Source organism: Uloborus diversus, chromosome 3 (assembly GCF_026930045.1).
Source record: "Uloborus diversus isolate 005 chromosome 3, Udiv.v.3.1, whole genome shotgun sequence".
In the NCBI taxonomy this organism is placed as follows: Eukaryota; Metazoa; Arthropoda; class Arachnida; order Araneae; family Uloboridae; genus Uloborus; species Uloborus diversus.
The window spans coordinates 134,440,892-134,456,978 of NC_072733.1; the positions used below are offsets into that span (position 1 = coordinate 134,440,892).

The 16,087-nt window shown below is 32.7% G+C and overlaps 1 protein-coding gene across 1 annotated transcript in view; it reads right to left on the reverse strand.

Annotated features, from left to right (window-relative positions):
- Positions 1-16,087, reverse strand: part of LOC129218952 (sodium-dependent dopamine transporter-like) — a 144,292-nt gene that overhangs the window by 79,953 nt on the left and 48,252 nt on the right. Inside the window, exon 4 of the mRNA XM_054853272.1 lies at positions 920-1,172. Within this exon, the coding sequence (XP_054709247.1) occupies positions 920-1,172 (253 nt within the window). The remainder of the gene's footprint in view (positions 1-919; positions 1,173-16,087) is intronic.

Here is a 16,087-nt window from a genome sequence, read left to right on the forward strand (position 1 = left end):
TGACTCATATGTTCCCCTGTAGAGGAGAGTACATTTGAACGAGTTTGGGGTACGTGTGAACAAGACGGAAAAAACAGGACAATCATCATATTTTTCAAAGAAAAACTCTTGAATATGAAGCATACATATATATATATATATATATCAATTACATTAAAGGATTTATTACCGATATACTATGCCAATTTAAATTGTAAAGTAATGTGGCACTGACAAAATATTTTTCCTAAATATATAACCCTGTTTACAGTTAAATTTTAATGTTTCGTAACACATTCTGATCCCTATATAGACAAGAAAAAAAAAATTATAGTGCAAAGAATATTTTATTCTGTAAAGCTTATTATATTACTATGCTTAAAGCATTACTCAGAGTATGGTGATGTATTTAAAAATAATTTTATACAGGTTTTTAATTAAATTAAAATACTTTGTCTTTTCATTTTTTGTAACTGTTCTAAAACACTAAATTTTTAGCCAACTATTAAGTAACACACACACACACACATACACACACACACACACACACATATATATATATATATATATATATATAGTAAATTTATAAATGTTTGCACATTAAAAAGAAAAAAAGACTAATAATATCCTACCCTAAAATAAACATTCAGGAGAGGAAATGGGAACTCTTGACATCTGCCCCAGATGTTTGGTTCACAAGTGCCCCCTTCATCTACCTTAGGACTAACTTGCAAAATTAAGGTAGTCTTAAATCATTAAATAATTGGAACACTGCCATAACTTAACCCGAATAATCGTACAATGGTTTGGAACAATTAAATCTTGCTTATTAGTTATTTTAAAATAGCTTTCACGAGAAGATTATGGTGATGAAATTATAAACAACACCTGCTAAAAAAAAATTGTCACAAAAGAAACTGTAGGTAAATATGGAACCTACTCGAAAAATTCCAAAGCTGGAGATGTCCGATTTGCTCTGAAGGCAGTTGTGTTAGAAATAGCTGTAACATCAATTATGTATCCGCTCGCGTTTCGACTCTCCCAGCAACGTTCTGTGTTCCAGGGGTTGTTGCAGCGAATCCACGGAAGCTCCGTAGAGAAAGATATAAACATATAATATAATGTCCAAGCTATGATGACGTTGTAGTAGAAGGAGACATACCACGAAACCAGAACACAACAATATCCTACACCTAGAAAAAATACAGTGGAAAGTTTTAAATATGTTTTTTAGATAAATCATATATAGTTAAATACAGTGAAGTCACATGACAACTTTTTGAAACATAGAATACTACCTACATTTCTGAAATCACAAAACTAATGTGGAATGTTCCTCTCTTAGCAAATTTTTTTAGTTACTAATAAACATCGCTACAAGGAATACATACGGAATACAAATTTAGTACTAGCTGTCATAGCGACTAGATTATCCGCTTTAGGTAGCCGTCTACGACGGCTTGAGAAACCTGCCGACGATTGCTTGGACACTCTCGGCTAAATTAAATTCATTGTGCTATTTTGCATCATAGAGCTCAGATGCTATCATCTGGTAAGAACTGGGGTGCCAATATTTGTCAAGCGGTTATGCAGATCCCTAGGGACAACACTGTGTTTGCAAACGTAGGAGCCTATACGCAGCCCCATTAGAAACATACAACAACGCTTTGGAATTAAAGTATTGGATGGCATATTAATCAATTATCTCGGGGGGGGGGGGGGGTTCTAAAAACCACTATATAAATAACTTCATTTGAAAAACAATATATTCTAGTTCATGCAGTTCATGCAGGCAATTCATTCGGATGTCTAACTGTCATTAAAGTTACTCAAATTATTATTTTTTATATCACATGTAACAGCTATTCTGTTCGTCAATGATTTCCTTTCTTTACTAACTCTTTACTAAGATTAACCAATGTTTTACAATATTTTCTGAACATTTTTACATATTTCAAATCACAACTCAAATTTTCTCAATGCTCTGTTGATCTATAAAGCTTTTAAAACGTAGTTTTTGCTGATCGTTGCTAGATGACAGATATAATATCAAAATTTAGCAGTCGTTGCCAATCCATAGGAATCTCAACCACCCTTTCGTAACAAACTTGTCCATTAGAGAATGTTCATAACTGACCTGTTTTCTGACCTTTGATAGATTCAGCGTTGTTAATTACTCAGATATACTATCGCTTTTGTCGCAGGAAACGTATGGCGACTTTAAAATGAGAGAAATATTCGCTAAATGTTTGATGACATAATACTTTTAGGACGAAAACACCAAAATATATATATATATATATATATATATATATATATATATATATATATATATATATATATATATATATATATATATATATATATATATATATATATATATATATTGCTTCCGAATACTATTAGTTGATCTATATTTTAATCTGAATGAAAAAAAAATACTACCAGAAAAACTTAACATTTCGAAAATGTGGCAACAAAATATAGGTTAATATGTCACCCTAAATTGCTCAAAAAAAAAAAAAAAAAAAAAAAACAGGGGAAAAATAATTAAAAATGCATTTAAATTTTGTGTAACATATTTTATGAATTAAATCACAGCAGACTCCCGCTTATTCAAGACTCGTCTATATGAGCACTACTTAATTTAAGATTGCCAAAAAGCTACTTTAGTTCCCTCTACGGGAGAAAGTATCAAAAAAAAAAAAAAAAGCGAAGGAATTAAGTATTGTAGAAGTGATTCAGTAGACAAGAGAATAAACATTTGAAAATTAACAGTGGGTTGAAGAAGATCAAAAAATCGTTGACTGCTGAAAAAAGAGTCACAATGAGCGAAAGTGATTATAAAAAAACTAGATTTTCTTATGAATTCTTCTGAAATTTTAAAATTCTTTTTTTAGGTCTACAACACTGTGTGATACATGCTCTTTTCCGCCGTTATAACTTTCTAATTTTTAGCAGTACATAAAAATTAGATTTTTCTCTTCGATTTTACATGTAGTTCGTATAATCCTAGTGGTTTTTCAGTAATCCGAGTTGGGCTTGATCCTGATCAACTCGGAAGATCGGGACTCGACTGTTTTCCATACAAGTTAAAAATTTAACTCATAGTTTTTCTTTTATGAAGAGATTAAAAACTTTTGGGATTTTCAAGAAAACTTGATTCTTGTCACATTAAGTTAGATGTAGGTCTTTTTATTTAAACAAAATTAATTATTATTGTATTTGATAAAGCTCAGTAGTGTATTTAATCATCACATAAAATTTTAACATTACACAATTTTTTTATGTATTTCAGTTTATTGCAAACTTATATACAGGGTAGGGAGGTTCAAAAATACATGTTAAAAAAAAAAGGTTTCTCCTAGATACTAGGACAACCTCTTAATATTTTGAGACTTGTGGATAGCAATATAATGGAAGAATTTTAGCTTCCTATTTCAACTGAAAGAGGGTGCTCAACCCCCTCCCCTAACTTCATCAGTATGGGGAGGGGGGTTAAAAAATACATTGAAATGAAAAAACAACGCTACGCATTATGATATACACGAGTGTTATGCATATACATTGCAATAAAATGATTATTTACAAAAAAAATAATAAATAAATAAATAAAATAACAGCTGGGGAAATTAAATGTTTCTAAACTTGAGACATTTTTTATGCTACGGCTAATGTTCAATTGAGGGGTCATTGAGCACCGTCTTAAAATTTCAGTAAGAAGCTAAAACTTTTACAGTATAATACTATTAGTAAGTCTTAAAAAAATTAGGGGGTGTCCTGGACTCAAGCTGAAAAGAATTTTTTTGAACCACCCTAATACAGAGTGTCCAAAAAGTCCTTGAAACATTTTAAAATTCATGGAAAAGCAACAAATTGTCCTATGAATATGCGATTAGTGCCATAATACTTCTCAGTTGCACGAATTCTCGTGTTCATTTGAGTCAAATTGCGTAGCATTGCCATGCATTGAAGATCTGAAAATACGAATTAAACACAAGTAGGCATATGTGTGTCCGTGTTCTATGCTGGCTAGAACATGGGATGAAATTCAGTACCATAAAGATGTGGTTTCGCGGTCAACCACAATCCGCGAAACCACATCTTTATGGTACGCGGTTATGGTACCGCTGTGAGCAAACGGTGCAGACATTTAACTCTAGTAATGAAAAGTATTGTTTTCTGTTGGCAGCCACCTTGTCAAGTGATCAGAGCAGTTTGACTGCGACGGGGAGGTCCTGGGCTCGAATCCCGGCTCTGGCGTAGATGTACTTTCTTCCTCATGTCCTTGTCCTTTCTTCGTGTGAATGTGTTGTTGTGCTGCGAATGGTTGCCCACCCTATTAACAGGTCCTTGTGGCATGTGTGTACTGTGGAGGTCGGACTTCACACCAAATTACAGAACAGTTGAAAAAGTGAAGCAGCGCACACCAAATTGCCAGTCTGGCTGGCACACGACAGAAACAACAACAACATTGCTTTCTGTTTAATGAAATGATTAATCCTCTCACATCACGTTTGTTTTTCCTACTGTGATGGTACAGCGCCACCTTCCAATTTGGAATTTTTTTTCTTTTTCCTTTTTTTTTTTTTTTTTTTTTTTTTTTTTTTTTTTTTACGATTTCATTAAAAATTCGTATCTCCGCTCGGGCATGGATGTACTTTCTCTCTTCTGTCCGTGTCCTTACTTTGTATGAATGTATTGCTGTGATGTGTGATGTAACTGGCTGGTCTACCCTATAAACGGGTTCTTATGGCATGTATGTACTGAGGAAGACGGACTTCACATCAAATTACGGTTCAGTTGGAGAAGTGAAGCAGTGCACCTCAAATTACAACGACAACATAAAAATTCGCCATTCTGTGAAGTATTCATGTGTAAACGCATATTTAAACGACAATTTGTATGAATGTACAAAATTTTAAATGTGTCAAGGACTTTTCGGACTGCCTGTGTATGTTTTACTCTCATAATGCTAAGTCAAACGCCTACATATTGCTTAAACTAAAATGCCTTGACAAATGTAAGATAAACTCGTTTGATCCGAAAGGAATGACACACACTCCCAAGAGCAAGGAACATTTAAGTAATGCATAAGAACTTAGACTGGTAATGCAGGGAAGTGATACAAAAAGAAATCAAAACATTGCAAATATTGTTTAGGCAAAAGTTATCAGTGCACTGTACTGATCAATGTAGAAGATTTAAAGATGCTACTGCTTTAATTTTAACAAAACCAACTGTTTTCTTCCTTATCTCATACATAAATTACCGTGACAGAAACCACTGCTCATTGTTTTTCACTTTCTGTCGTAAAATCAATTCTGAAATGTATTTTCAAAACAAAAATTTCATTTCAATTTTACTGAAGGGGATTTTGAAATATCCTATTAAATTTAAAACAAGCTTAACAAAGGCAGCATTAGCCTGTAAATTTTGTTTTAAAGCAAAAGTTGTTTTGTCTTAACTCAGTCTAGACGTTTCAAGTGAACCAGTGTAAGAAGGAGTAAATTGAAAAGGCATAATAGAAATAGTTTTGGATAACTATTCTTGTTAACATCTCTTTACTGCAAATGACACTCAAAAACTCACACAACGTGAATGTCAAAGAAGACGTGAGAAGAAAGTGCAATTGATGTAAATTGAAAAATTTTAATTGTAAGTTAGTATTGAATATTTCTAAAATCGAAAATGTGGAGATATAAACAATTATAGAATCTTTCTTTTGGCGTATGTCACTCTAAATTTTGTGTCATGGTTAAAATGGTTGAAATTCTAGATTCTACTTTGATAACAAGTAGTTAAACTATTTGACACTTTAGATAAATGAAACTAAGCTATTTTTGAAAAGCATGAATATAAAGAATGCTTCTTTTTTAACTTATATTTTGTATTTCGGAATAAAATGATAACAATTTATTGTTTCCGACTCTTATTGACTCTGTAGTGCGCTACAAAACTTCAAAATATAAATAAAGTGATAAATAAATATTCCTATTCCAATTTGAATGAAAGTACTATGATTTTTCATTTTGCTGCTTTGAAACAAGAGCAATTATTTATTTTCTATTTTTAACGGTTAAAATTTATACAGCTTAAAGGAATTATGGACAGTGTTGACTAAAGCGTCAACTAAAATATCAACTAAATTCTCTTTAAGTCAATTATTGACTAATGTACTTGGACTGAAGTTTAATTGAGGTTACATTCAACCTTAGAAAAGTCAATAGTAAACGAAGATTCAAGTTAATTAACACTAACTTGTTTAATCTATACATATAATAAAATAAGATGTTTGTGTGTGTGTGGCGCGCATCCCGGAAAAACGGTAAGGCCTAGAAAGATGAAATTTGGTATACAGGTGCAGTTTTTGCTGAAGACGTGCACATCGGGCTTCGATTTTTGACATTTTAATTAGAAAAAAGTTATTTAATGTTTTATGTGATTTTTAGCACTTTTTAGTATTTTTAACTTCACAGACCCCGACCCAATTGCGCCAGACAAATATTTTTTGTACTATAGTGTCGGAAATTTAATTTTAAATATAATGAACAAAAAAATTTTGAAAATAGAGCAATTTTTGTATTTTTTATAGATTTTTGAAAAAACCTTTATTTTACATTTTTTTCTGGGTTTAGTTTTTTTCGAAACCCATCCTGCGAAAAGTATTGAACTCTCAATTCTAAAATTTTAGTTGGTAATAGTAAAAACATTTCGCCTCCTTCAAAAGAAAAAAGTTTTTAAAAATACGCAATAGTTTTTTTTTAACAATTTTTTTAATGCAGAACACAAAGCGAGCTGTTCGCTTGCCGGCTGAGTTCCGAATTTACCTCATCACGTGATCTAACTGAAATCGTTTGCCTACTCTTCACCTTTTTCTTTTTTTTAGTTTTTTTATCTTTTTGCAAGCTCTACTTTTTGCACACTACGGGGGATCATACTAGAGAATTTTTTTTGCGAGAATTTTAATTAAATAAATAAAGCCGGCGGTTTTTTGCACGATCTTTGTTTCTGTTACGGATTGGCGGTTAAGTTAGATAGATACAGAGATAGATAGAGATTGAGGGGACAAAAAATGTTTTTTTTTTCGAATTAATACTTATATAAATTAAAAAAGATTGTCAATTACTGGTCAGAGGTAGATATGCAGAGATCGTATAGATAGATAGACAAATATAGAGGTCGATATAGTAGATGGATAGGAAGAAAGAGACATGCCCGTCATTTAAGGAACTGTAACGGGGTGTCAATGCCCCCCCCCCACTCACCATGACTTTGAAAAAACAATGCTTTCACATAAAAGTGGAAGTGCTTTTTTGTTATTTTTCGACAAATTTTGCATGAAGAGTACACCGTTTGTGTCTCCCCTCCTCCTCCTTTAAAAATGTTCCAAACGACGGAACTGGAGATAGATCTAGAAGATATTTTATTCAAACTACTAATGATATACATAGATGTAGATTGATTGATACCGCAAAGAAATTTATTTAAGCAGCCGCCGAAGGCGGCAGCATTGGCGTAAAAAGGCCACTGATAATATTGATATATAGAGAAAAACATTAATACCGTTGCTAAATTGTCTATGCAGCCGCCGAAGGCGGTAATCCCGGCGCAAAAAGGCGGACCAGCTGGTCGCCGTAGGCGGCTAGTCGAAAATAAAATATTACTTTAATTCTTTTTCATTGACATTCGACTAAATTAATCAATTCAAAAGTATTTAGACTGAATTTAATTACATCGAAAGTAATCCAGATTAATTTCAATCAAATTAAATTTAGCTTATATTAAATGCTTGTTAAATTAACGAATGAATTATTCGTAAAATGATTTTAAAAAATGAATGAATAAATTAAAGACTTAAATGAATATATCACTGAGTCAATGATTGAATGAAAAAAAAAGACTTGAGTGAATGAGGCAATTAATAAATGAATAAGTGAATAATTTGCTGATGAAGGAAAGAATCAGTGAGTTAATAGTTCAACACTTAATTTTAGTTGATTAAAGGAATGTATGAATGTTTAATTAATAGTATGAAATTGCGAAGTTTCGTCAACTGGTGGAATAAAGAAATGAGTGATTAATTAAATGAGTGACTAATTGACAGAAGTATCGAATGAATAAATGTTTGAAGCATTTAATTAATTAAAGAATAGTGGATTGATTTAATGAATAGCTGAACACATGAATAAAAAAAATGATTGCATAACTAAATTATTGAATGTTCAATTGATTAATTGCTTGATTGGTGAACGAACGATGGAAATAATATTTGTTTGAATGCTTGAAGATATGAAGGAATGAATGAATAAAGGTTTAGGTGATTACTTGAATGTATGAATAAATGGATAAGTTATACATAGAATGATTGATTGAGTGAAGGAATGCATGATTGATTGATTAATTGACTGAAAGAATGAATGAAATATTGAGTGACTAAGTGAAGCTATTTTCTAGTTATTTCTTTCATTCATTCACTCAATCAATTCTAATTATTCTTTCAATAAATCACTCAATTACTTTGGTCGTACGTTGTTTGATTCATTCATTCAAGCAATGAATTGAGTCAACAATTAATTAATAAATACATTTAATGAGATTAATCATTTATTTACTCGTTCAAACAATCTTTCTTTCGTTTATTCATTTACTCCTTATTTATTGAATCAATCAAGCAATTTAATGACTATATCATTAAATCAGTCAAACAGTTATCTACTCAATTTATTCATCAATATACGTTAATTTAATCAGTTATGCATTTAATCAAATTTTCAATCATTCAGTAAAACTTTTATCTATAAATATTTAATTCGTCTGTTTGAACAATTACATCGATAAAAATTACTTTATCAATGAATCAATTATTCATTGAATTAATCTAAAACATCATTCGATGAATCAATGTACATATTAATTCAGTCAGTGATGAATTCATTCATTCATTTACTCATTAATTTTTGCATTTATTATTTTATTTAATCACACAATCCTGTATTTATTTGAAGACTCATTAACCAAATTACTTAACCAATCATTTAGTCATTGATATATTTAATCATTTTTTTTTATTCATTAAGAATTTAATGCAGACTAAATTTAGCTGGATTTAAAGCAAACTACTTGTCTCTATTTTTACTGAATTTTATGAAGAAGTTCAATCTAATAATTCTTGTCTGGACTAAGTCAATCAGAGTAATTTAGTCTGAGCTAAACCAGCAGGAACGAAATTAATCGTTAATCGCAGACTAGAAAAATTAATTTCAACTGTCAATAAACATCGTCTGAGTTTGACATTTTCATCAGACTGAATCAATCTAATTTAAATGTTGATTGAATTACTTTAGTTGATTGTCAAGTTCGTTGAGTAGTTCCTACGTGACCACACTTGTTACTTTTCTTCAAACCGATATAGCTAATTTCTTGGTACTAGTATGCGTACAAAAATAATTAAGAGAAAAAACGTAAACAGATGCGCGAAGATAGGTAGGTGCTTAAACTACCTTAACTCTTGGTCTAAAGTTATATTTCCAACTACAGTACGTTAGTACACATACATGTAAGGACTATATAAAACTGGGAAAAATTTGAGGTAGGGAACTCATGTCCACATAAACAAGATGAAATTCTATCTGCGCTCTTGTTCCTTACTATCTGTACGTAATGGGGTCATTTCACATCAAATCGCCTAATGCCATGTGCCGTCATGTCTCAGATTTTGTCCATTATTTTTTTACGAATAGATATCTATGAGATAAACTCAAATTATTTTTTTCTATATTTTTTGAATGAAAATTAAGCTTTGTAGAATTTGTTCAACAATTCGATTTTTGATCACTTTTTGAAGTCACCTTTTTGGTATGAATTTAGAAAAATCTGTGCAATTTGTTTATTTTCCACCAATTAAGCTAAATTAGGTTTTAGTTTAAAAAAAATACTTTTCGCTTATAGTGTAAATGACAGAAAATACCCTGTGAATAGTAGAGTGGTGCCACTCCTCATATAAAGTCAGTTTTTATACTTTTTTAATTCGTAGATAATAAGTAATATCTCCGGAGAACCAACTAACATCTGCATCAAATTTATTTTGAAGCACAAATAAATCATGTTTTTGCTATGTTAAAAAAAAAGGGTGTCTTTACTGTTTTGAAATAGAAAAATAAATTTTGTTTAGCAGTACTTTCTAAAGTCAACTTGTATTAACTTCAAATACAAGTTTTCTATAACGTTAAGAGCCCTTTTGAGCCCTATACAGCCCCAAATCTTTTCAACAATGAATACTCGAATTTCAAAGAATAAAAAATTATTTGTATAAATCTTAAATAGTTAAAAAGTTGTTCACTTAGGAAAAGAATCCGTCCAAAAACCTCCGTTTTAGATTTACGAAAAGAAAAAAAAACGAGCTGATGTGTGCATCCTATGACTTCCGTTTACTCCAATTTAATGTCATTTCCCCATTAATGGCAATTTTAATGTGATTCAATAATTTACTCTCTAAATATCACCAACAATGGCTTAATTGAAACAAATTTTTTAAAAAAATGCCAAATTTGTCTCCAAGTTGGCGACAACACTTGGCGACCAAAAGACTAGCAATAACTCGCCAAGTGGCAGCCAAATTATAACACCACTTGAGTTTACACCGAAACTAACAATGATTTCCCCCCAAAAAGGGGCAAAAAACCCTTTTAGAAGCACCCGAATGCAACCAAAAAGGGAGGTGCACAACTAGACCCCACTAGGAGTCTACGTACCAAATTTCAACTTTCTAGGACTTACCATTCTTGAGTTATGCGACATATGTACGCACATCCTCACATACGAACATACATACGTACATACAGACGTCACGAGAAAATTTGTTCTAATTAACTCGGGAATCGTCATTATGGATATTTCGCGTGTCTATACGTTCTTAGGCACTTATCCACGTGTAGTCGAGTCAAAAAAAGACTCAATACTCATTCGGGGGTGAGTAAAATGGATATTAAGGTCGATTTTTGAGTGAAAATTTTTTCGCGAATACAATACTTCCTTTTTTGTAAAAGGAAGTAAAAACAAAACTAAATATTAAGAATAATAATAAGAATAATAGTGAAAAGAACATTTCTCTAATGGTCTTATTTTGCATTTTTACTTCCTTTTACAAAAAAGGAAGTATTGTATTCGCGAAAAAATTTTCACTCAAAATTCGGCCTTAATTTCTATTTTGCTCACCCATGAATTAATGATGAGTTTTTTTTCAACCCGACCACACGCGGATAAGTGACAAAGAACGTATAAAAATCCGAAGTATCCATTTTGACAGTCCCCGAGTTAATTACAACGACTTTTCTCGTGACGTCCGTATGTGCGTATGTATGTATGTGCGGATGTGCGTATGTATGTCACATAACTCAAGAACAGTATATCCTAGAAAGTTGAAATTTGGTACGTAGACTCCTAATGGAGTCTAGTTCTGCACCTCCCCTTTTGGTTGCATTCGGGTGTTTCTAAAGGGGTCTTTTGCTCCTTTTTGGGGGGTAATCACTGTTAATTTCGATGTAAACTCAAGTGGTGTTATAATTTGTCGGACACTCAGCGATATATTGCCAGTCTTTTGGTCGCCAAGTTTTGTCGCCAAATTGGCGCCAAGTTTGGCGATTTTTTTAAAAAAAATCCGGTTTCAATTTGGCCACTGGTGGTGATATTTAGAGAGTAATCTATTGAATCACATTAAAATTGCCAATAATGGGAAAATGGCATTAAAATTGGAGTAAAAGGAAGTAATGTGATGCACACATCTGCTCGTTTCCTCTTTTAATTACAAAGGAAATATGTTCCATCTGTCATCTTTTTGAAAGAAACCCCTACATCAGCGCAGAAAAAAGGAAGTGAAGGAAACATTAAGGTTGTTCTGCAATTCAAAAAAAAAAAAAAAAAGAAAGTAAAATAACTTTTAGATGAATAAGATATAGAGTTTTGAAAGTAAATGCAGTCGGTATAAGCACGTTTTCCATTCAATGTTTTATAACCAACGAATGCTGTGCTTCAATAAACTTTCGAAGCATTAGAAGAATGATGTGTGCTATGATCTACAAACTGTAATGCTTGCATTATGAAAGAAATGTAAAAAAAAACTGCTTGTACTGGTACCAGGTACAAAACCAGGCTGGTTTTTAACTATAATGGCGAAATCATTATTAGTTCAGAGATTTCATTTTGCTTTGCAATGGCTTCGTTGTTACTTAAATTATTTGGTTTACACTTACTGTGTGAAAGATTGATATATTATGACTACATTAAGGAACGAGCTGATGTGTGCATCAGATGACTTCCTTTTACACCAATTTCATGTTATTCCCCAGTATCGGCAATTTCAATGTGATTCAATAATTAACTCTCTAAAGATCACCAACAGTGGCCAAATGTAAACCAGATAAAAAAAACCCGCCAAATTTGTAAAAAAAAAAAGCCACATTGCCGATATATAACAAACGTCGGAATCGGACGATCGTGCTGGTTAGCCAAAGATGTGTATTATCCATTTTCTCGACAGATGGCGGCACTAGTATCTTTCCTGGCTTTAGGAGACGAGAAAACCGTTGCTTGCATGTGCTCTCAAGAAAATATTTCAGTTCTTAAAGGAATATCGTCAAGTGTCCGCCAAATTATAACACCACTTGAGTTTGCATCGAAATTAACAATGATTTCCCCCCAAAAAGATGCAAAAGACCCCCTTTAGAAAAACCTGAATACAACCAAAAAGTGAGGTTCACAACTAGACCCCATTAGGAGTCTACGTAACAAATTTAAACTTTCTAGGACATACCATTCTTGAGCTATGCGACATACTTACGCACATACACACATAACGCACATTAGGGTGGGCCGAAAAAATTCATTTTTACTTCCTTTTACAAAAAAGGAAGTATGTTGTATTCGCGAAAAAATTTTCACTCAAAATTCGGCCTTAATTTCCATTTTGCTCACCCCCGAATGAATGTTGAGTTTTTCTTTCGACTCGACCACACGTGGATAAGTGCCTAAGAACGTATAGACACGCGAAATATCCATTTTGACGACTAGCGAGTTAAGTTACAACGCATTTTCTCGTGACGTCTGTATGTACGTATGTGCGTATGTGCATTCAATTTCAAAAAAAAAAAAACTGCTAGTCCATTTTTGAACAGTAGTTAAATGATTTTAGCGATGTTCTAGCATTTTAAACAGCTACATTTTTATTATTTTTCGCTTTTTTTAACATTTACGTCGTCTAAATGAAACAAATCGCATTAGAAACACAGTTTTGATTTCACATAAGTTATAAAGCCATAGTAGAGTCAGGAATTTAAAAAAGACATTTGCTGCGGAACTGCACTTTGTTTGGATAATGCGGTGCTTATTATATATATATATATATATATTTTGCCGCACAAAAATCTAACACTGTCTTTTAATCTTTTAAACAAAAATTGCATGGTATGTACACAAATTAATCAAGATGATTTTATAAGTTTCAATGTCAATATGAAAAACAGCAGATGCTTGAAATTTCGAAAGCTAATGTGTTAAATTGTAGGCTGTATACAACAGCGATTTTCAATGTTAAAAAGGTTTAAAATGAAAGTAACAATGTCGAAGACAATTGGTACTAAAATAAATCAATGTAACGAAATGAAATAATACCACGAACTTCCCATCTGTTTAACTAATGCATTTTCTCATGATACGTTTAATGTTTAAGTTTAAAACCTAAAAGTTGACTTTTAACCCGACTGCGCGTGCGTGACGCAAAAGAGGGTAATGTGTTTATGAGTAGCACACAGCGTCGCACGCTACTTGCGTGCAACACAGTGTGCTACAAATGCAGGTAGCCTTTTCACTGCCTGAATTTTTTGTTTATTAAGTGTACTAATTCGATTTTCATCTCTAAAATGTTGCATTTGCTTTTGTCGCGATTCAGGGGACTGAGTTTCGCTACGTGTACTTTCTTGACAGGCTTTTTTAGTTTTGCGAGAAAGATTAGACTGACGACGGTTCCGAGCCCGCGTCATCATGAGTTATGCAGGTTGTTTATACAGCTTTGGTTGACTTAAGTTTGCGCATTTTTCCTAAAGGTCAAGCATATGTAGCTTTAAGCCGAGTTAGGTTCCAAGAGGGACTAATAATCAGTAGTTTAGACCACTGCAAGTTACTTAATAATCCTCACGATATAAACTCTCTCAATGAAATGACAAGATTGCGAAATTTACCGTCTTATAATCATAATAACTAAGTCAATGGCAATTCTCTAATAAGTGTAAACTAAAAAATACTCATTAAATACAAACAAGAAACCTGACTGCTTAAAAAAAAAAAAAAAAAAAAAAAAAAAAAAAAAAAAAAAAACCCCTAAAAAGAAAAATAATAAGCCCAGTAGTTTAGAAGGTTATTAAGTGTACTACTGAATAACTACACCATTAGTTTTATAATCGATACACGCATAAGACAAATCATAAATTCAAAAGCAGAATAGAAGGATCAAGAGTCTGGGCCAGTGGCGTAGCTAGAGAGGGGCGGAGGGGGCGGCCCGCCCCGGGCGACACTGTTGAGGGGCGGTAATTTGACGCTTTTGATGTGAGAAATAATTCAGCCTATTTTCCCAAAATTATTTTAATGGCATAGAAAAATTGGAGGCAAAAAAAGACTTTGTAGTGTAAGGTTTTGGCAGACTATTTTCATAAAATTACTCTAGCCGCTTGTGTACTAGGCCGAATACTTTTTTTTTAGAAATTCGGAATTTTATGTTTATAAATCGTTGGAACTATAGTCTCACATGTACCATAAAAACATTTATCGACATATCAGCACTACTGCTGGTTTTTCTTTTCCTTTGTATGAAGCTACAGAGTGAGGTGGCGGAGGAAAATCAAGGAACAAAAGGTTTTGCTGCCTTTTTTTTCCTCTGTAGAATTTAACTACAGGGGGAGGACACAATGAAATGTCGCAAGTTTTCGTAATAAAGGGAATCAAGAATGTATCTTGGAAACTTCCTTAACAAAATTTAAAAATATGTGTCGTAAAGACTCCCGATAGAAGTGAAACTTTCATTTTAACTTTTTTTTTTTAACATTCCGAACTCTCACTTCACCAGCACGTTTTCTCTCTTTCCACGCTTTTGTTTTTTCTGTGCGTAGCTTAAGCATATTCACAACGTTTTAAATTGAGTTTTTATCTTCTCGATTTCAAAAAAATTCCTGGAAGAGTATTTGAACTTTGTCTTTTCTCTTAACGTCACCAAACGTAGCCTTAAAGGCATTTTCATTGAATCAAGAAACATTTCCGAGGGTTTATGTCCACTCCCTCTAAGATTTCATCTTTAAGCCTAACATTTAGTTTTTAAAAGATCAATACCAAAAAATTCCTGACGGAAGTACTCGAACCCCGCCTCTTCCTCCAACATGGTCAAAGATAAGCCTAAAATGCAAGTAAAGTACTTAAACTTCGAAAATTTTCCCAGGGATCTCCCTAGACTCTCCATCTTTTCCGACGTCCAAAAAATAGCATAATATTGCGTTTTTCCAAGCTGCAACTTCAGAAAAATTCTTAAGTAGGGCCCCAAACCTCTACGCAGCCTCCAAATGTCGTCAAAGACAGTTTTGAATTTCGTTTTTCGAAATTTCCAAGGAAAGATCGCGATTTTTTTTTTTTTTTTTTTTTTGAAGATATACAACCCAAAATAGCTTGCAGCTTCGAGAAAGATTTAGGGAGGGAAGCTTCACTCTACCCTCTCTTTCTCCTCTCTCTTAAAGTTATCAAACAAAGTCTTAAATCGTTTTTAAGATATCATTTTCAAAGTTTCCAGGGGAGAACCGTCTGACTTCTCAAAATTTTCCTCCTAACGTCCCCAAGGATAGCCTAAATACAATTGCGTTTTTGAAATTTCGCTTCGAAAAATTCCCAAAGAAAGACGCCGAGTCTTCCCCATTCTCTTATAGTCACCAAAGATAGGCAAAAAGTAATTGCAATTCAGAAAATATTTTGGGAAGAAACCAGTCTTTGTTGGCGTTATGGGTAGCTCTAACAACGTCAACAAAGACACCTTACAATTGCGTTTTTTACAGGTAAGTCGAAAAAAATTTCGGAC